At 38.6% G+C, this 22159-nt stretch overlaps 1 protein-coding gene across 5 annotated transcripts; it reads right to left on the bottom strand.

Moving 5' to 3' along the window:
• Nucleotides 1–11750: 11750 nt before the first annotated feature.
• On the bottom strand, nt 11751–20197 carry LOC112782873 (receptor-like serine/threonine-protein kinase SD1-8). 5 transcript variants are annotated; one of them, XR_003193225.3, is made up of 7 exons: nt 17691–20197; nt 14326–14454; nt 14021–14145; nt 13697–13907; nt 13202–13419; nt 12941–13091; nt 11751–12838 (listed from the first exon to the last, which is right to left on the bottom strand). XR_003193225.3 is itself a non-coding variant. In XM_025825521.2 (7 exons), exons 1-7 carry the CDS (start codon nt 19120–19122, stop codon nt 12527–12529), a joined length of 2598 nt encoding a protein of 865 aa, XP_025681306.1. In that variant the 5' UTR covers nt 19123–20197; the 3' UTR covers nt 11751–12526. The 5 variants fall into 5 exon arrangements, 4 of the variants coding, with proteins under 4 accessions (XP_025681306.1, XP_072087731.1, XP_072087730.1 ...); XM_025825521.2 differs by having other exon boundaries at nt 13182–13419; XM_072231630.1 differs by lacking the exon at nt 12941–13091 and having other exon boundaries at nt 13182–13419.
• Between the last annotated feature and the right edge of the window lie 1962 nt (nt 20198–22159).

The following is a 22159-nucleotide window of genomic DNA, read 5'->3' as shown; positions in this document are numbered from 1 at the left end:
TGTTACGCATCCGATCCACGGATCCCGCATACCCGGTTACCCGAGAACAACCCGCTTCAACCCGAAGGCCCAAACACCGGCCCTTCAAAGCATCTAACCCAAATATCTCTCTTATCTTAACCAAATAAGATAAGATAAGATATTCACCATCACCTATAAATAAGAGGACCCAGGTCCCCCCAGGTATTCATTCATTCCTTACACTTTCTACCTCTTAGATCCATTCTGACTTGAGCGTCGGAGTGTCTTTGCAGGTACCACCTCCCATCGTTCCAATTGAGCAATCCGGCTCCAGCTTCGCCCGCAGGTTCCCGATCTACCCTTCAAACCGTACCAGAGACATCTCGTACATTGGCGCCGTCTGTGGGGAACCTGCACTAGCTAGGCTCGATGGGGGACGTCCTACAGGAAACCCCTTCAAGCCAGGACGACTCTCAACCGATTAACCCAACCCCCGAGCACCGTGAAGTCACAAACCAAGCGAGAATAGCAAGCACTATCCAAAACGCGAACGATCACGACGTCACGGACCGACGACATCCTGAGAAAGCCAGCGACAAAGCAGCGCAGATCATCCAGGATCTCTGCCTCCGAGTTCAGGAACTCGAAGGCAAGATAACCAATAAAGGAAAACACAACAACGAGCACGGAAGCCATGCAACCTCCAGATCAAGATCTCGCCGCGGTAGGTCGCCAACCCGACGACATGACAGAAGAGACGGTCGCAGCTCATCACGCGATCACAGACACGAGAAATCGCCAGAACGGCGATACAACAAGAAACATAACCGCAGCGCTTCTCGAGATCTGAGTTATCAACACTACTCAGACGAAGATCGGAGGGACCGAAATACCAAACGCACGAGAAACGACCATATAATAATGGGAGCTACACCCTTCACAGAAAGAATCCTAAGGGCAAAACTCCCCAAAGGCTTCGACAAACCTACCGATATGAAGTACGATGGAACTAAGGATCCCCAAGAACACCTAACGGCTTTTGAGGCCAGAATGAACCTAGAAGGAGCGGCCGACGCGGTCCGATGCAGAGCCTTCCCGGTAACCCTCGCCGGGCCAGCGATCAAATGGTTCAACGCCCTCCCGAACGGATCCATAGCCAGCTTCCACGATATTACACGAAAGTTCATGGCCCAGTTCACTACTAGGATCACCAAAGCCAAACACCCCATCAGCTTACTAGGGGTCACGCAAAAACAAGAAGAGTCCACAAGAAAATACCTCGACCGCTTCAACGACGAATGCATAACGGTCGACGGACTCACGGATTCCGTCGCAAGCCTTTGCCTGACCAATGGGCTAATGAACGAAGATTTTCGCAAACACCTCACCACCAGACCGGTATGGACCATGCATGAGATACAGAACGTCGCCAAAGATTACATCAACGACGAAGAAGTCAGCCAGGTCGTCGCGGCCAACAAACGGCAGCACGGCAACACCCAACGCGGCAATTCGGCTTCTCACCATAACCCAACACCCAAAGAGAATCAACGGGACCACCCGAGGCCGACCAGCCGGCCACCAAGAATAGGCAAATTCTCTAATTACACACCCCTAACTGCACCAATTACCGAGATATACCACCAAATAGCAGATCGGGGCATCATTCCGAAAGCCCGACAACTCAAGGAAAGGACAGGAGGCAACAAAACCCTCTACTGCGAATACCACCGAGGTTACGGTCACAAAACACAAGATTGTTTCGACCTTAAAGACGCCCTTGAACAAGCCATACGAGACGGCAAACTCCCAGAATTTGCCAAAATCATCAGAGAACCGAGACGCGCGGAGAGAGACAGGTCGTCGGAGAGGGAAGGACGTAACCCGAGAACCCAAAAGCAACCCCCCAGGGAAAGCCCAGAGGAAGATCCAACCATCATAGTAAACGTCATCACAGGCAAGGACGTATCAAGCAAGTCAAAACCAACAATGAAGAAAGACCTCAAGGTAATGGCTGTAAGGAACCAAGTCCCAATATCCGCGGCCGACAATACGATAACGTTCTTACCAGAGGACTGCCAACACGGCACCTCAGCCGAGGATGCCCCTTTCGTCATCTCAGCTAGAATCGGAACAGGACTCGTACGAAGGATACTGGTAGACACCGGGGCAGACTCAAACATCCTTTTTCGAGGAGCCTTCGATAAACTCGGACTCCGCAACGACAACCTCCAAACACACCGCCACGGCGTCACGGGACTCGGAGACAACTTCCTCAAACCAGATGGCTCAATCACACTTCCCATCACCATAGGAACGAGCAGCCAGAAGAAGACAATCCTATCTGAATTCGTAGTCCTAAAAGACTCCACAGCCTATAACGTGATCCTCGGAAGGAAAACAATCAATGACTTCTCCGCAGTTATCTTTACTAAATACCTCCTTATGAAATTCAGAACCGACGACGGCTCCGTCGGCACCATCCACGGGGACCGAGAAGTCGCAGCCGAATGCGACAACACCAGCCTAGCCCTAACGAAGAAATCACGAGATGCGGCTGGAGTATTCCTAGCCGATCTGGATGCCCGACAAGACGGCCAACCCAGGCCAGAGCCAGAAGGGGATATGAAAAAACTACAAATAGGGCCAACCAAGGATGAATACACCTTCATTAATAGGAACCTCCCATATGACCTCAAAGAGGAGCTCTCTCAACTCCTGAAACAAAATAGAGACCTGTTTGCATTCACACCAGCCGACATGCCGGGAATAAACCCCGACCTAATGTCTCACCGTCTAGCCGTGGACCCCAAAGCTAAACCAGTAGCACAAAGGAGAAGAAAAATGTCACCGGACCGAGCCACCGAAGTCAAAAAACAAGTTAAAGCCTTACTCGAGGCCAACTTTATCCGAGAACTCCCCTACACGACCTGGCTAGCCAACGTCGTACTAGTGAAAAAATCTAATAGGAAATGGCGAATGTGCGTCGACTACACGGACCTCAACAAAGCTTGTCCGAAGGACGCCTTCCCCCTACCAAACATCGACGGATTGGTAGACGCTGCATCCGGTCACCGATACCTCAGCTTCATGGACGCATATTCTGGATACAACCAGATTCCGATGCACCGACCAGACGAAGAGAAAACAGCGTTCATCACCCCAGACGGGACGTACTGCTACACAGTAATGCCCTTCGGTCTAAAAAACGCTGGAGCAACCTATCAAAGACTGGTTAACAAGATATTCCGAGACTTATCCGGTAACAAACTAGAAGTCTACATAGACGACATGCTCGCCAAGACCGAATCCGGCGAACAACTAACCGACGACCTCAAGGTCATAATGAACACCCTATGAAAGCACCAAATGCGACTCAACCCGGCAAAATGTGCCTTCGGAATGGAGGCAGGGAAGTTCCTCGGCTTCATGATTACGCAATGCGGAGTTGAAGCAAACCCAGAGAAATGTCGCGCCGTCCTCGAGATGACAAGCCCCAAAAACCTTAAGGACATCCAAAGGCTTACCGGCCGACTAACGGCATTGTCACGCTTTCTTGGGGCTTCGGCCCAAAAAGCGACCCCTTTCTTCAAACTAATGAAAAAAGAAGCCCCCTTCAAATGGGAGGCGGAATGTGAAGAAGCATTCCAACACTTCAAGAGGATCCTAGCGGAACCACCAATCCTCGCCAAACCCCAAACAGGGGAAACACTTTACTTATACCTCTCCATAACGGAAGAGGCACTCGCAGCAGCACTCGTCCGTGAAAACGAGAAAAAAGAACAAAAACCCGTATACTTCATAAGCAAAGTCCTACAAGACGCGGAAGCTCGCTACTCACGCTTAGAAAAGCTAGCTTTCACACTCCTTACAGCCTCCCGACGCCTACGACAATACTTCCAAGCTCATCCCGTGACGGTTCGAACCGACCAAGCGGTCAAACAGGTGTTGCAGAAACTCGACCTAGCTGGAAGAATGCTAGCGTGGTCCATCGAACTATCTCAATTCCAGATCAAATTCGAACCCCGGAATGCGATCAAAGCACAAGCTATGGCCGACTTCATCGCCGAGATGACCCCGGGAAAGCTCACCCCTGAATCATGGAAACTACATGTCGACGGCTCATCAAACTCCACCTACGGAGGCGCCGGAGTCATACTCGAAAATCAAGACGGAATCACGATCGAACAGTCGGTACGATACGAATTTCTAGTATCAAACAACCAAGCAGAATACGAGGCCCTCTTGGAAGGCCTATCCCTAGCCCCAGGAAAACGGTAGGAGGTAACGACGAGGAAGCAGAACGAGACCTCATCAACGAAACCAGAAGCATAACCCATCTCAGGGAGCTAGCCCTAAAGCAAAGAATCAGCCTAAGATATAATCACGGAGTCATCCGGCGAGAATTTGCGGCCGACGACCTCGTCTTACGACGAAACGATATCGGTCCCCCGACCCCAGGTGAAGGGAAGCTCACCCCCAACTGGGAAAGACCATATAGAATCAAGGCTGTAATCGGAAAAGGAGCGTACAAACTCGAACGGCTCAACGGCGACGAAATCCCGAGAACATGGAACGCCGCCAACTTGCGACGATACTACGCCTAGACCAACCTACAAAGGTCGCACCCTTGTCCTCATTTCTATTTTTATACTTCTCCTACCAGTTTACAAATTCTAAGGTTTTATTTCCCATTTAAGCTTTAAACTCGGGTACTCTTTCCCGCCACCAACGGAGGGTTTTAACGAGGCCCAACCATCAATAAAAATTCCATTAGAACAAGCTATTTCTATTTTCCTTAGTATCCCAAAAGCGGAACAAAGACACGGCCGCAACCGGGGGACTGATCACCCCCCAGGCCCAAACATACGGATATCCACAAAAGAACCCGACCAAACGACGGTCCAAGGAAACAAACGAAATACACACGAAGTAGCCTAAGACGGAATACATGATAGGCCTGGACGGCCCAAAAACAACAACGGAACATACCAAAGGCCCGAACGGCCCAAAAACAACAACGGAACATACAAAAGGCCCGAACGGCCGATAAAATACCATTAAAACAAAAATAAAGTGTTCCAAAATCAAAATACACGGCCCTTGGCCATCCGAAAATATCCAAAAAGCACAGTTCAAAGAAAAAATCCAAAGAAACAAAGGTAAAAACTACTCAAGGTCAACGATCTGGCCATCGCGAACAGTCTTGAAGGCCCCTATCACGGACATATCTAGACCAGGAGCCAGCACTGAAGCTTGAGCCCTCATCGTCTCCTCGGTAGCCGCAATTGCATCCTTCGCATCAGCTAGTAACTCCGTCTTCTCCCTCCTCAAGGCAGCAACCTCTGCCTTTAGAGCCTCCGACTCGGCGAGAAGCATGGCAGCCTGAGAACCCACATCGGAAGCCCGCTGCCGCTCCTCTGCCAACTGAGAGAGAAGCGAAGTTTCAACCTCGGCAAGTCGGAGAATCTCTGACCAGGCCTCCTCAGAAGACTTCACAGCCCTCTCCCTCGCGGCCTCGGCGGCCTCAAGTTCCCCCTTCAACTTGGCTACCTCAGCATGAGAATGACGAAGCTTCTTGTCCAGCAAACCGACCTGAGCCATCACAGGCTCAGCCTTCCGAACAACAACGGCAGACCGGAGGAGAGCACGATACACCGACTTGGCCTGGAACGAAACATCGCAGCCATCAAAAAACGGCTCCGTTCCAGGCATCAAGTGTTGATCAATAAACCCCGGGGCATCGAAGCGTCGATCCATCACACTGGGCACAAGACCCTCATCCTCAAAAGTTTCACTGCTCGGGTCCTCAGGCCTCTTCCTCTTTCGAGAAGCCTCAGCAGCCGTCACCACAACGACCTCAGGAGAATTCGTAGGGCCGGGAGAAACTTGAGCATCGGCCCGCGCACCCGAGGAAATCACCTCCTGAGAAACCGGCTGAGACTCCACGGCAGGATTAGAAACAGGAGTAGCCGGGGACGACGACCCCTCCTCCTGGGCCATCGCCGCCTTCAGACGCGCCAAGGATGTCAAGCCACCGGCCATCTCAACTGCAAAGGAAACAAGAAACAAAAATCCAAGTTACGAAGACGGGAAACAAAACATAAAAACAAGTAAAGAACGGACACACGCGACACACACCAACATACGACCGGCAAGCAACCGGATCACCCATCACGTCCCGAGGATTAAGAGGACGCTCCCCAAATAACTGCCACAGGACAAGAGCGATATCCCGCTCCTCCGAAGACAAGAACTCCTTCGAAACCCGAGTAAACACGGACGGACCAGCCTTAAAGTTCCAGTAAGTGGGGAACCGACGCTCACCCTCCAGCGTCAACCAAAAAGGGTGATGCCCCCTCGCAGGACGAACTTTAAAATAACCACTCTTAAAACCGTGGAAGGAGTCTTCATACAAACCGAAAACTCGACGGTGGGGCTGAGCTCGGAAAGATACATACCCCTTCTTATGCTTCCCCTCCTTAGTCGGAAGAGTACACAAGAAAAGGAAAAGAAAAACGTTTACTGAAGCAGGTAGCTCTAAATAATCACAAACGAGTTCAAAAGACCGTATTGCCGCCCAGCTGTTCGGATGTAGCTGGGACGGCGCCACGGAGCACCGATTCAACAACTGTTGAACAAAAGGAGAAAAGGGAAGCCGAACACCAAGCCGGGTGAACATCGCCTCATACACCCACATCCAATCCGGCACTGTCGGGGAGTCGAGATTGGTATAGCAAACCCTCTCGTCAACCCCAGGGAGGGCAAGCTCGTAGTGGCGTTCGGCATCGCCACCCCCACAAACAGCCCCCTCATCACGGAGCCGTTGGAGGTCCGCCTCCGTCATCCGCGACGGTGTCCCCCAAACATCACTGGTGACCCAAGAAAAAAGGTCAGGGACACCCCCCGCCGGGGCCACCGGAGCCCTCACACCCTCCGTCCGTCGGCGAGCCATACCTAAAATATGGACGAGCACCACCGTCAGCCAAACCTCACGGCGGAAAACGACAGCGGGTAAAAAACCAAAAACAAACACCGCCACCGCACACCACCAATTATACGGTGGCACTCGCCCCAGCCCCTTTTCTAAAAAACCCAACAGAACTATCTAAACACCACAAACTACTCTAAAACTACACTCAGCAAAAACAAAAAACTGCAAAAAACAAAGCAGAAAAAGCAAAAAAGAAACGAGAGAAATGCTAACCTGATAAAAGGAAGAAAAACCCGAAGGAAAGACGCCGCGGAAGAAGACCAACCAAAACCACAGAAAGCGAAAATGGAGAATGGAAAATGCTGTAATCAGAAAGAGAAGCAATAGAGAAGTAAAAGCAGAACGAGGGAACTGAAGGAGGAAAACCAAAACGGTTTTTGAAAAAGCAGAACGATGAAAATACCCTCAGAAAGCAAAGCAAACGCAAGGGCAAAAAAGAAAAAGCACAGCCCGCAATAAATACCCCCTCGAAAAAAGGTAACGCCTCGAAGAACGCAACAGACGCGACTGATACAGAAGAGTCACGTCAGACCTAAACGGTCAGACGAATCTTCTACGATACGGAGACCGAGGCACCGACCTCATCTCAAAGAAACCAGACGGGCACCCGAGAAAAAATCGAGCCCATGACAAACGTCTCCCAGCGACAGACCGACCTCGCTCGCTCTCCCGCTGCGGGGGCAACTGTTACGGATCCGATCCACGGATCCCGCATACCCGGTTACCCGGGAACAACCCGCTTCAAACCGAAGGCCCAAACACCGGCCCTTCAAAGCATCTAACCCAAATATCTCTCTTATCTTAACCAAATAAGATAAGATAAGATATTCACCATCACCTATAAATAAGAGGACCCAGGTCCCCCCAGGTATTCATTCATTCCTTACACTTTCTGCCTCTTAGATCCGTTCTGACTTGAGCGTCGGAGTGTCTTTGCAGGTACCACCCCCCATCGTTCCAATCGAGCAATCCGGCTCCAGCTTCGCCCGCGGGTTCCCGATCTACCCTTCAAACCGTACCAGAGACATCTCGTACATAAATAAAACTCTAATTTTGTTTCTTTATTCTGATTGAATCTTCGAAATTTTTTAGTATATTTTCTCTAATATTCACCTTTTTTAGTATGTTTTTTAGTATGTTTTTAGAACTTCTCTCTATAAATCCAAGTTCTTATTTAGGTCTTTCCTTGACTCTTTCATAAGGACGATATTATTGGCAAAAAGTATGCACTATGGCGCAAGTTCTTGGAAATGTTGTGAGAGTACTTTCAAGACTAATGTGAAAAGGTAGGACTTAAGGATGATCTATGGTGTAATCCTATACAAATAAAAAATTTCTCTATCACACCACCTTGAGTCTTCACACTAGTTGTAGTTCTATCATACATGTCTTTAATTACACGAATATATGCGATCCTTACTCTCTTCTTTTCCAAAACCTTCCATAAGACCTAGGTATGGCAAAAATCCCCAGCGGGGCGGGTACCCGCGGGGATTTACCCATCGGAAGGCAGATATGGGGACTGTTTTTTACCCGCGGGGACGGGGAATGGGGCCCCGTATAATAAACGGGGCGGGGGCGGGGGCGGGGGTAGAGGTCCCCACCCCGTGGAGACCCGTTTAACCCCGTTTATATAAAAAGACCAAAACACCCCCAGTATATATATAACATATATGATTCATTGATGAAGAACCCTAGCCGTCAAAAACTCAAACCTTCAGTGCTTCAGCTTCACTGCTTCAGAGAGTTTCCTCTCCTGTCCTCTCCTATCCTCGTCAAACTCTCAGCCTCTCTTCTCCTGAACACCGCCGACCACCACCTCCCACTCCCTCTCCTCTCCCACCTCCCACTCCGTCACGCTCCCACCCCCTCCCGAGCTCACTGTCAGTCCGTCACATTCACCGTCAAGCTCGCCTCGTCTTCTTCTCCTCGTTGCGTTGTCGCAGGTTGTCGTCTTCTCCTCGTCGCTCACCGCAACAGGGAGTGCGTCTTCGTGTCGGTCCGTCTTCGCGTCAGAGCCTCTTCGAGTCGAAGCTTCACTGTGTCTTCTCGTCGTCTTCCACCTCCTACCCCTCACCGCCAAAATCCTCCCCTCTCACTCTCGAGGTCACTGGCCACCGAGGAAGCAGCGTCGCGTCAGAGCGTTGATTCTGATTCTGATTGTTGTGATTCTGATTATGTTCTGATTGTTGTAGTACTGATTATGTTAATTATATGTTGTGATTTTGATTCTATTAGCCCTAATTCATATTTCTAATTTTGATTGTTGTGATACTGATTATGTTAATTATTTGCTGTATTTTGATTCTGTTAACCTTAATTATATTTCTGATTCTGATTGCTATGATTTTGATTATATTTGTCAAAAATTTTTTTCAGATTTTTCAAAGTTTTTTCCTTTTTTTAAAAAATCCGCGGATACCCAGGTCCCCAACGGATTTGGAGTCCCCGTTATCCGTCGCGGAGATGGGGCGGGGACGGGGACAGGTAATGGAGGCGGGGAGCGGGGGGCGGGGACATGTTCCCGCCCCATGGGGACCCGTTGCCATCCCTAATAAGACCTCATTTGCCACTTTATGGTATGTTTTTTCCAAATCAATAAACACCATATGCAGATCTCTTTTATTACTACGATACCTCTCCATCATCTTTCTTAACAGGTATATCGCTTCAGTGGTGGATCTACCTAGCAATAAACTAAATTGGTTCTCTGTTACTTGTGTCTTTTGTCTCAGCCCTCGTTCTATCACCCTTTCTCATAACTTCATGGTATGACTCATGAGTTTGATCCCTCTATATATAGTTTCTACAACTTTATATATCCTCTTTATTCTTGTAGATAGGTATCAATACGCTCTTTCTCCACTCATCTAACATCTTCTATGATCTTAAAATCTCATTAAAAACTTTGTTAACCAACTGATGCCTTTCTCTCAAGGCCCTTCCAAACTTCAATCGGAATATTATCGGGTCCTTCTGCCCTGCCATTTCTCATCCGCTTTAGAGTCTCTTTTACCTCGAAGTCTTGAATCTTTCGATAGTAATCGAAGTTTTGATCTTCTTTCCGTGTGCATAACTGACCAACTCTCGGAAGAGTCTTTTGTTCTTCATTAAATAACTCGTAGAAGTAGTTCTTCCACCTTTCATTGATCTCCTCTTGAACCAAAACCTTTCCGTCTTTATCATTTATGCACTTAACCAGATCCAAGTCTCTCGTTCTTCTTTTTGCGATTCTATATATACTTTTTTCTCCTTCTTTCGTGCCTAAAGATTGGTAGAGACCCTCATATGCTCTTGTTCTTGCTTCACTTACAGCCACTTTTGTCTCTTTCTTAGCCGCTTTATATTTTTTCCAATTATCTGCATTGTAGCACAAAGACCACTCCTTAAAGTACTCCTTTTTTATCTTTATCTTTTCTTGTATACTCGCATTCTACCACCAGGACTCCTTGTTTCTTGGTCATATCCCTCTAGATTCTCCAAAATTTTATTTTGATGTTCTTCTAATAACTTCTGTCATCCCCCTCTACATCTCTTCCGCGCTTCCATTTCCATCCCTCTTTGCCTATTCTCCTATCCGTCTTAAGAAGCTTTTTGGTTTCTCACATTTCATCCGCCACCACCTCATCTTTGGGTTCTTCGTATGATGTTTTTTCTCAACTTTTGCTCAACACTAAAATCCATGACGAGCATCCTATGTTATATTGTTAAACTCTCTCCTGAAATAATTTCACAATTAATGCAAAATTTTTGGTCGACTCTTCTTAACAAGAAGAAGTCAATTTGAGAGCTTTTCATGCCACTTCTATAGGTTATAAGACGTTCGTATCTCTTTTTAAAATATGTATTTGCGATGAGAAGGTCAAAGGTTGAGAAAAAGTCCAAAATAGTTTTACCCTCGATATTGACCACCCCGAAACTATGGTCTCCGTGAATACTTCTATACCCAATCACTTCTCTTCCAACATAGCTATTTAAATCTCCTTCTAAGAAAATCTTATCTTCCAAAGGTATGTCTTAGACCAAACTCTCTAAATCCTCCCAAAACCTTATCTTGTGTTACTCGTCCGAACCCACTTGCGGTGCATAGGCTCTAATCACATGAAAAGTACCTCATTCCACCACAAGTTTGATAGAGATGATCTGATCTCCCACCCTGTTGACATCCACTATGTCCTTCTTCCACTGTTTATCCATGCTAATACCTACCTCGTTCGTATTTTTCACATTTCCTATATACCAAAGTTTGAATTCGAAAGTATCCAACTCCCTAGCCTTCGCACCGACCCATTTTGTTTCTTGTAGGCACATGATATTAATCTTCTTCCTTGTCATGGCATCCACCACCTCTATGGATTTTCTTGTTAGAGTGCCTATATTTCATGTCTCAAATCTCAACCTTCTGTCGCTCCGACCTTTACCTTTACCTTTTTCTTTGTGAACTAACTTATTTATTCTCGTCCGTTCACGAAAATGCGAGAACCCTTACTCATTTAACACTACACTCGGGTACCGATGCAACGGCTTTTACTCATTTGATACTATACGCGAGCCATACAACGCATTGCTTCTGGGCAACAACCTAACTTTAGTGCAATAACGTCTTTGATCCATGTCATGAAGATTCGATTAAATTTTTATGTTGGCTGTCGAAGGCCTAACACAACCCTCCTTCTTTATCCAGACTTAGGATCGGTTATGTACCGCAGGTGTAACATAGGTGGAGTTAAAGTGTTTAACACAAATGCTAAGTTTTCACAAAATTTCAAAGAACTTAAGTTTGAAAAGAACAAAATTTGACAAGAAAAATAAATGAAATCAAACTTGTAGAAAACAAGATTACACAAACTAAATTGCAGAAAAAAAATTACAGAAACATAAAAAAGTAAAGAAAAAATGGAAGGAAACTTACAAAAAAAAACTAACTTAGACAGGACCACAGAAAATTGTTGGAATATGAGGGAATAAGTGTGCTTTCTGTAGGAAATTTCTAATTCTTTGTCACTCGTCAACACCTCTATTTATAGACAGACTCGACCAATCTCACAGTGACACGTGATAAGACAAATTATTTCGCCAATAATTATTCCCGCCAAGAGACGATCAACTACTCCACTTGTCGAACTTACTCCTCGATACTTTTGTTGTGTACCATCCTTCCTTGTCAAATCGAGCAAAAGAATTATGTTGTATCTTACTTCTATCTTCAATTGAACTCCTCCACTTCCATCTGACACATCTTTTGTCAAGTAACAAATTACCTCCAGGGACAATCTTTTGTCAAGTAACAAATTACCTCCAGGGTCGATAACTTGTCGGACTTTGAGCATTGTGGGTTGCCAACAAATAACTACTCGTCTAACACTAACTGCCTTTGTTGATGTCCATTGTTCGAACAATAACCAAGTTGGTCTCGTGCTGAAGGGTCTTGTGTTAAAGAAGCCAGGAATAATTTGCTACATCTGTAATTTCCTTCTTATTTTGCTTATGATATGCAATAAGTCTTTTGATTTAGTTCATATACATCACAGATATTCATGATTGTCGAAACATTATTTTTTTATCATACAACTACCTAGCATTCAATAAAGTGATTGTGACTTGATTCACACTCCGTGATTCATCTTGCTTACTTGAAGATAAATCAGTCTCTGGATAATTTTTTCTTGCGGAAAATCCAGGAATTTTAGGATTTGGCATTGATGGGGCTTCACTTCTCAACATTAAGATCACTAAAGACATTGTTGGTCTATCTTCTGCACATTCTTGGACACATAAGAGTCCAATATGTATGCATCTTACAATTTCAGCTTCTGTATATAAATTTCCAATGAATGGATCAATTAATGTCAATATAGTTCCTTCATGCCAATGTCTCCATACCTACAAAAACATATAGTGTAATCATTGGAATATATTGATCAAAATGTTTATTTTTTATCTGATAAGAAATATTTTCGTTAAAGAGAAAATCCTTTCACCTACATTTTCCAAGAGATTCAATTCATCATTATTATTGGAAAACCTTCTATTCTTCTTTCCCGTTATAATTTCTAATACTATAACTCCAAAGCTAAAAACATCCGATTTTTCTGAGAAGTTCCCACCCATAATATATTCCGGAGCCATATAACCACTACAAAATAAAAATATATCTAAATTAAAAATAAAGCCATCAAATCTGAATTTTAAGAGACACTTTAGTAAACTATCATGATATACTCACTATGTTCCAACAACTCTTACTGTTTTTGCTTGTGTTTGATCGTTGTAAAAAATTCTAGCAATTCCAAAGTCTGATATCTTTGGATTCATTTCAATATCTAATAATATATTACTTGTCTTGAGATCTCTATGAATAATTCGAAATCTTGAATCTTGATGTAAATAAAGAAGTCCTCTAGCTATTCCATATATAATATTGAAACGCTTCTCCCAGTTAAGCAAGAGACTTTTTGATTTGTCTGAAACATTAGTTACATATAAACTAATTAAGGATATATAACAAGCAAAACAATTATATATGATAATTAAAAAAACGATAATGCTAAAAAGACAAAATAAAAGAATAACAAAAACTTATCTTATTTAGCATTTATTAATTATTATAACAATTAATGAATACTAAATAAAATAAATTCTGATTATTTTTTACTAATTTTTTTATTACTAAATATTTCTGCATAAAAAATGCCTAAACATAGAATATATTGATAATATATAAAAAATAATGCAAGTTACCAAATAAAATGGAATCAAGGCCTCTATTTTCCATATATTCATACACCAACATTTTCTCATTCTTCTCAATGCAGCAACCAAGCAACTGAACAAGATTTCGGTGTTGGAGTTTGACCATTAATTTGACTTCATTTTCAAACTCTGTAACTCCTTGTCTAGAGTCTTCCGACAATCTTTTTACAGCAATTTCTTGGCCTTCAATCAATCTGCCCTGATATCGTCATAGGTACAATCTATTAGTGCGTGTATATAAGTGTGTTTTTGTTTTGATGTGAGAATTTTTGTAATGATGGCAGTTGTGCATAAAGTATTAAAACAACTTACCCTATAAACACTACCGAAGCCTCCTTGTCCAAGTTTATTATCTTGAGAGAAACTGTTTGTAGCCATCATTAAGGTATCAAAATTAAACATTGGCAATTCCAGATCATCCATATTCCTTTCATCACCTAGAAGACACAATCTCATTCATTAACCAATCATAACTTCTATGGACAAAACCTGAAAAAGCCGCTATTGATAATAATAACCAAGGTAAATTTATTTATGCTGCACAAAAATCACACACTATGTATGTACCGTACTATATATATAGGCAGTCATATGGGGGATATTTAATCATACATTACCTCTTGATTTTTGTTTTATCTTCTTCCTTAAGTAACAAATAGCAACCAATCCCAAAACTAAAACAAGTGCACAAAGTGAGATACCAGTAGCCAGAACTACTCTATGATTCTTGTTGGAGCTAGTAGATCCTGTGTGTCACCAAATTGATAAAAAAGAATTTCCAGTTAATCAATTAGGAAGGAACTAGCAATATCATCATCATAGCAAAAATGTGTAAACACTGCTATTTAATATTTATGTTACAACAATTATATGTAATTATTTAGGGAGTTGTATTATTGTGAAACCAAAGGACTTAATTAGGCACTTAATTAGTAAGAATTTCAATATAGTGATTGGATAAAAAAAAATTAAAACTCCTCTCATTGAAAATAACATGCAGTTAAAAAACAATTAAAATTCAATATTAAATCATAATCATTTATCCTAAATACTAGATTATAAATTTTAAATTCTACATCCTTCAAAAAATTAAAACTTAAAAAAAAAAAATTTAACTAATCTTGTCTGACTAAAAATTGATTTATCTACTTTTTCATATATTTAAATTGACCTTTTAAAAGGGTTAATGCTTTGATTTGATTTGGTCTACCAAGAATAATCAAATGATGAATGTTATAGTGTCCTAACTTATTAAAAAAGATAAATATATATAATATTTAATAAATTTTAAATATTTTATTTTTATTTTATTTAAAAATAAATAAGATAATTTAGACACCACAATAAAAAATACCGTAAAATTTACCAAATCAAATTGATCATTTCTAATAACTTTTTGTGTTGTGTATTATAATTAAGATGTTTGCTATGATATTTAAAAAATTTAAAAGTATAAAAATTAAAAAAAAATTAAATATTTTAAAATTATTAATTTACTATAAAAAATAATTTATGTAAAAATTAGACAATAAACAAAAAGTACTATAAAATTGGCCTATAATTAAATGCCAAACGTTAAAAACGTAAGACATTATCAATCTTTACGTCAGACATTCATAATTATTATTTATTAATGACACGTGAAAATTTATTGAAAAGACTAGCTGAAATTTTGAAAAAGAGATTTTGCTCATATGGGTCATAAAGACACATTTTTTTTAACTAAAAATAGGGAGTCTCGAATCTGCATTTTCTTAAATAAACATGGAGACTATGTGATTTGAGATATAATTCATTAGCCATAAAAATACATTTTAAAATTATTATGAATATATCTTATATTAAAAGTTATAAAAAATATAGATTAATACTATACATTTAAGTCTTTTTGTTAATTAAGTTCAACTAAGTTATTTTAACATAATAAAAATCAATTATGACTAACATTATTCAAAATCTTATTATTTGACTTGGTTAAAATTGGTTCATAAAAAGACTTAAATGTGTAATATTATTTAAAAATATTTTTTTTATATTTTTAATACATTAAATGTATCAAAAATTTATTTATTTTTTATTATTATCTTGTTAAAATATATTCTTAGAACACATGATAAGTAAATTCTAAAAAATAGTATACAAAAATAATTTTTGGTTACTTTACATTAGTTAATTTTAGAATTTAAATTTAATATTTAATAATTTATGATTTAAAGTTTAAAATTTAAAATAAATAAAATTATTTTAAAAAATTGATTAATATTAAATAAAAATAATAGTTACATAATATTACTTAAAAAAAACTGTTAATAATATAAGCTATTGAATATTTCATTTTATTCTGAGTATTAAACATAGTTGTAAGAACTGAATTAGACTGGCCAGTATATTGGACTCTCAAATACGGGTGGTAACAGGTAGGGTAGGGTAGGGTTTGGAGTCAACCCTAACCCTACCCGCTCTTAACCTGCGGATACCCGATTCTACCCGCGGATTACAAAAAAAATACAATGTTATTATATAACTTGATGATAATTTAAAATAGAACTGACTTTTATGTAAAAAAAAATTTATTAAATTATTAATTAATGATCTTCTTTTAATGACTAAGGATCTTTTGTATTTAGTGAGAAGTCTTTAGTTCAATATCCACTTAAAATATATTTTTATATAAGTATATAACATATACATATATAGGGTGCGGGTTGGTCGGGTAGAGTTGAGGCTCAACCCGCACCTTACCCGACCCGCACCCTACCCTACCCGCTGCGGATCGGGTTGGGTACCCGCGGATAGGGTACATATTGCCACCCCTACTCTCAAATGATCTAGAGCCAGTGAAAATCAATAAGAATCGGTCAAAGCAATTTGAACCTGGGTCTGCTTTGTGTTTGCATGCTCTCTTTGCCACTAAGCTATATTGTTCCTAATTATTTTAAATGTTAATTATTAATTATATAGTAAAAACGTACAATAATTTTTTTAGATATTATTTTAATTTTATACTCACTTATATTTAAATTAATTATATTTTTTATTATTCATAATTATTAATATAAATATAATTAAATATGTATAAATAAAATATATCAAATATTTTTATCAATTATAATATAATTATTTTTTTATGATTATATGATATTTATTAATATTATTTTTCAATAAATACATATAATATATAATAATATAATAAATATAAACTAATTAATTAGTTATTAAAATAAAAAATATTTATTTTAATATGAAAATAAAATTAAAAAATCTTTTTATAAAAGAATACTAGAATTTTATTACTTATTTAATAATAACTAGATTATAACTTGTTGATTATAATTTGTTGAAATTTAATTATTTTTAAAATATTAGTAAAAATATATTTTTTAAATTTTAATTTTAAATTTTAAACTCTTTTATATTTTTTATTTCAATAATGCTAGGAACCAAGATGGTTTCAGCCAAAAACCAGCCAAATGCTTCTGAGTGAATCCAAAATCTCTACGTGGATGATATTTATGCTAGGTATTATGATGTTTCTTTTCTTTGTAAATTGGATGGTTCTAAATCTATTTTCTGATTTATTATGTTTTAGGCATTTGGAGAGGGAAGGAGGGTGAAGAAACGGAAGCTAATTGAATCAGTTTCCGTGATTCACGTTGCAATGATACTGAACGTATCTCCTCCTAATTTAAATGTGATGAAACATTTAATAACCAATATTTTAAATCATAAATAAATAAAACTAATTACTATATTTATAATTAATTAAGTTATTCTATTCTTAACTGATTTGGAATTTGTTCTATATACTTTTTCTTCTTTTATTTACCTATCATGGATTCTGCCGTTTCAATAAGTAATTCATGGGTTAAATCAATAAATTAATAAATCAGTATTCTAACCGATTAAATTACCAATTGGTTTATGAGAACTATGCTATTAAAGGATGCAACTACACATAGTGAGATAGATAATAGATAGATACCTATATCAGCAGCTGCCAATCTGACAAAGAGATCTTGGCCGTAGGTAGCGAAGACACTCATGTCCATGAGTTGATCAAGCCACATGACACAGCCACTTCCTCCATTTCTGATATCGATGTTTGCATATGCAGTGCATGAACAATTCCTCTTACACAAACTCCCACATTCATCAAGTGTCATACTCTTATTCATAAACACACTGCTCGTCTCCGGCAGCTTGATGTGCTCAAGATGCAAGAACTTGTCAGTGGAACAATTCAAAACCGTGTTCCTCACACACCCATCAGATCTATCTCCCAAGTTCCAAGCTTCTTGGTTCTTAGGCCTGAACCCCTGCATACACTTGCAAATCGGTGAAGCATTCTTGTCACACACTCCATATGGACCACACTGTCTATAGTAATCGCATTCATCAGCTGGTTCGTACCAGAACTTGTTCCAACTTCCTTGTATCAACATGTAGCGTTGAATTGCCTTGCCATCAGCATCAGATGTCACAATTACCCTCGACAACAAGGAAAGGTTTGTAACGGAAAAAGAGTACCACACGCCATGCTCATCATAAGAGAAATTGAAGTCGAGACCGGTGTTGTTTTTCATCTCAGGGACCCCACTGAATCTCTCACCATTCCAAGGACCAGTTCGGAATATTATAGTTTGGTTTCTCCTGAGGAAAGCCTCAGGTAAACCATGGTAATCTATCTTCAAAGTGTAGTCACCACTTGAAGGGTCTTCACCCTTGATCTTCCATGATGTTAAATGCTTCTCCGTTCCTGTGTCCAAGTTCCAACCGATCTTCATCCCCGGTATCACGGTATCCGTTGGGTAATCAAAGCTCTGCCATAAGTAGTTATTATTGGTCTTGTCTGATGAATCTTTGAGAACAAGGTTACCGGTATCGAGGAGCTGGAGAACTGGATTCTTGGCGCTGGTTTGGTTGGAGGACCATGCGGGGTTCCCGGATGAATTGAGGAGGACAAAGTTTCCGTTGTCTCCGATCTTGAGATAGCCGGTAGAGTTGTCAACAGGGTTGTCTCTGTTTGCAACCCAAACTATTGTTTGAGGAATGATGTTGTTGTACCATATTCCGAGATAATAGTTGGTGTTGGAACCTCTGAAGAAGCCCAGCACGAAGGATTGGTTTTGTGATAATAGCGTTTGGTTGGTTGTGAGGTTTTGTGTTCCGGTTAAAGTATCCGAAGAGGTGGATGGAATGATGAAGAAGAAGAAGAAGCTAATAACAAGGATGATGAGGTAGTTAAGGTGAGTGATGAAGATTCTCATGTTTGTGGAAAGTAAAGAATAGTGTGTGATTGTTGTTGTGAGTTTAGAGGGTAATGTCGAACAAGCTGAGTGCTTTTGACTGTTTGACTTATTCATCAATTTGTTCATGAAGCTAAGAACAGCAGAACAGTCTAAGCTGACCGGCATCCATTTGCTTCTTTTCTATATTCTTTTAAGTTGACTTAATTTTACTATTTTATTTTATTTTAAATTTAAATTTAAATTCTATTTTTTGTATTTTATATTTTAAATTTTAATCCAAAATGTTAAACTTTTCAAAATAAAAAATATAATAAAAAAGAATAATGTTATAAAATTAATATAATTTATTTTTTGTCAATAATTGTTCAATAATATTTAAACGTATTGACTAAAAAAATAATATTGAACTATTAGAATAAGAGCATTAGTTAATATAAATTAAATTGTTATTCTTAAAATTTTCTCTTAAAAAAATAATTAACATTGATTCTTTTAAAAATTAATTCTCTGTATTTTTTTATTTCTTTTAATCATACATCAGACACTAATTATTGTATGATTAACTATTATTGTTATTATATGACCGCTACCCTGTTAACTACGTTATTATATTTAAATAATTAACTAATGCCCAGTTATAAACTTTGGACACTTGGAAGGATATAAGGTATGGTGACTGGTTTTTAAAATATAGCGTCTAGCTTGTTAAAAAAAATTTAATATTTCATTTAAGAATTATAAAAATAACAATTTTAAAATATTTAAAATTTATTATAAAAAATAAATTAAAAAAATTAGATACTAATTTACAAACACCACAAAATTTATCATAGAGTATATTAATATTAATTTTGTCATGTGAACTCAAGTTGTGATACTTTAACCCTTTGAGGCTGGTTTTCTAGATCCCCAATAGTCACGACGAAAACGTTGTGAAAGTGTGAAACTCTTGAACCATTCCAAGAAGGATTTTTTTTTATAATAAAATAAAAAAATATTATTTCCAGAAATAAATTAATCTAACATTATACACTAGTATTTTTTTTTTCAACAAAACGGCGAACTTATGCAAGTGTATTAAAGTTCGCTTAACATACCGACAAACTTTTGAAAATTGGATAAAGTTTACCTAGCTCAGCAATCAACGTTAAGCAAACTTCAGAATTTGTCTAATCATACGACCAAGAAAGTTCGCGCAACTATATAAACGACCCTCTCTTCCCCTCCCCCTCATTTTCACTTACCACGAAAAATTACTCCTCTCAAAATTTTACACTCCTTTTCTCTCTTCTCAGTGAACATCAACTTTTAAATAAGTTTTTTAAATGGTTTTTTTGTTTATATTCTTTTATGTATTTAAATATTTAGAATAGATATTTTATAAAAATCTGTGTTAAATATTAGTATAGGGATAATTATTTAAATAATAATAGAGTAGATAATAATTATAAAGCATATTTACTTGAGATAATATATTGTTTAAATTATATTATATTAGATAATTTTACATATTAATGTATTTAAAGAATATTTAATTGAATATTTCTTTTAAATTTTTTATGTAGATTTAATATGTTTAAATTTTTTTTATTTTTAGTTTATGATTCATATGTTATAATTGTCTTGTCCCATTTGTTGGTTATATTTATTTGGGGTTAATTTTTTAGATTAGATTACTTTAATTATTGTTATTTGTAAAATATTTATTTTAGTTGAAAGTTATTGATAATAATCTTTTAGTATTTTATTTTAGTTATTTTTATGGAGCAAAATTTGCTAAGCTATGAGAGGAGTGTAACACCTAACTTTTAAGACGTCATAATCGTACCAAAAGTAAGTATTACTAACTCGTTTTTCTTTTTAACTATTTAATATTGAGCCTTAGTTCGATTGTCGCATTTCAATTTTTAAGAAAATTCCAGAAAATTGTTTTTAGTAATTAAAATCACATAAAAAATCTTCAAATAATAATAATCACATAATTATTAATAATAATAAATATTATACACAAGAATTCAAATGAAACTCAAATACAACTCTTATCCCTTTGTATAACAATAAAATCTTAAGAAATAAAGGCAAGGGAACTCTATGAAAACAACTTAACTTCTAAACAATTCCAACTATTCGTCTACGGCCTCATACTGAGAATGCCGTAAAAATAATGAAATAAAATACAAATAATTAACTTTATTCAATAAAACTATATTTTTATCAAACCCTTTGAAAATACTCTTGGTTCTACTTTAGCTAACTAATTACCTCTTTTTTTAAAATCTCTAAACTCAAAACAAATTTTAAATATAAAACTAGTCACATTACCCATCTCTCAGCCACATAATTAATTCTCTGTCAAAACATCAATTCGTAATCACTTTAATACATTCACAAACAAATAGTACAAGCAAGAAATTCAATTCAATGTACAAGCAGGTCACAACAAGACAAATAGCACAATCACAAAGAAATAAGACAAGCAAGCACAATAAAATGCAAATGTGCAAACAACACAATGCATGTCTATCCCTAACGCAGGTCATGAGCTAATGTATCGGTTGTCTACCCGCTCCCGACATTACCCGAGCACGAGTCCCAGATATGGCTTTCCAAATGCATACAGTGTGCTTATAAGTCTTTCGGCTAGGCCGCTTACAGTGTGAATTTCAACTCAATGAACTTACATCTGGAAAACAGTTCTCAGTGTGTGGGCGCCGCCACTATACATTTGGCACTAAGGCCTAAACAAAGCCGCATCTGCTCTTCTATGGCAGACATTCCTATAATTAATATATTCCTTTAATCTTTGTTCTCTGCTCTCCTGTGGCAGACATTTCTTTAATTATCTCTTTTTTTTTTTACTTTTCGTTCTTCTTCTTTTCTTTCTTATTAAACCAAACTCAAAACATAACTTAAAGAAAAATCCCTTCTCAAAAAAATTGAGTTTAAAACACTATACTTTTCTTTTCTTAATAAATCGAATTGAAAACAAAACTCTTTTCCCAACTAAATAAGTCTCAAATAATTTAACTTTCCAAAACCAAATTTTTTAAAATAGCATTTCAAATAAAGTCCCTAATTTTATAAAAATTTTGGCAACATTTCACCTAAAACCCAGGCTTTGCCACCCTTCAAGGGTCCCAACAAATCATTTTCGATTCTCAAAGATCATTCCTAATAAACCAGACAATCCAATCCAATGCCA

Source organism: Arachis hypogaea, chromosome 20, assembly GCF_003086295.3.
Source record: "Arachis hypogaea cultivar Tifrunner chromosome 20, arahy.Tifrunner.gnm2.J5K5, whole genome shotgun sequence".
In the NCBI taxonomy this organism is placed as follows: Eukaryota; Viridiplantae; Streptophyta; class Magnoliopsida; order Fabales; family Fabaceae; genus Arachis; species Arachis hypogaea.
Note: the sequence above shows the minus strand (reverse complement) of the source record. Positions and strands in the feature narration are given on the sequence as shown.

Coding starts and splice junctions, on each gene's coding strand:
- LOC112782873 (XM_025825521.2), bottom strand. CDS start 19,122: ATGCCGGTCAGCTTAGACTGTTCTGCTGTTCTTAGCTTCATGAACAAA. Junction 14,146..14,325: donor GATAAAACAAAAATCAAGAG/GTAATGTATGAT, acceptor TGTGTCTTCTAG/GTGATGAAAGGAATATGGAT. Junction 13,092..13,181: donor GTAAGAGTTGTTGGAACATA/GTGAGTATATCA, acceptor TTTATTTTGTAG/TGGTTATATGGCTCCGGAAT.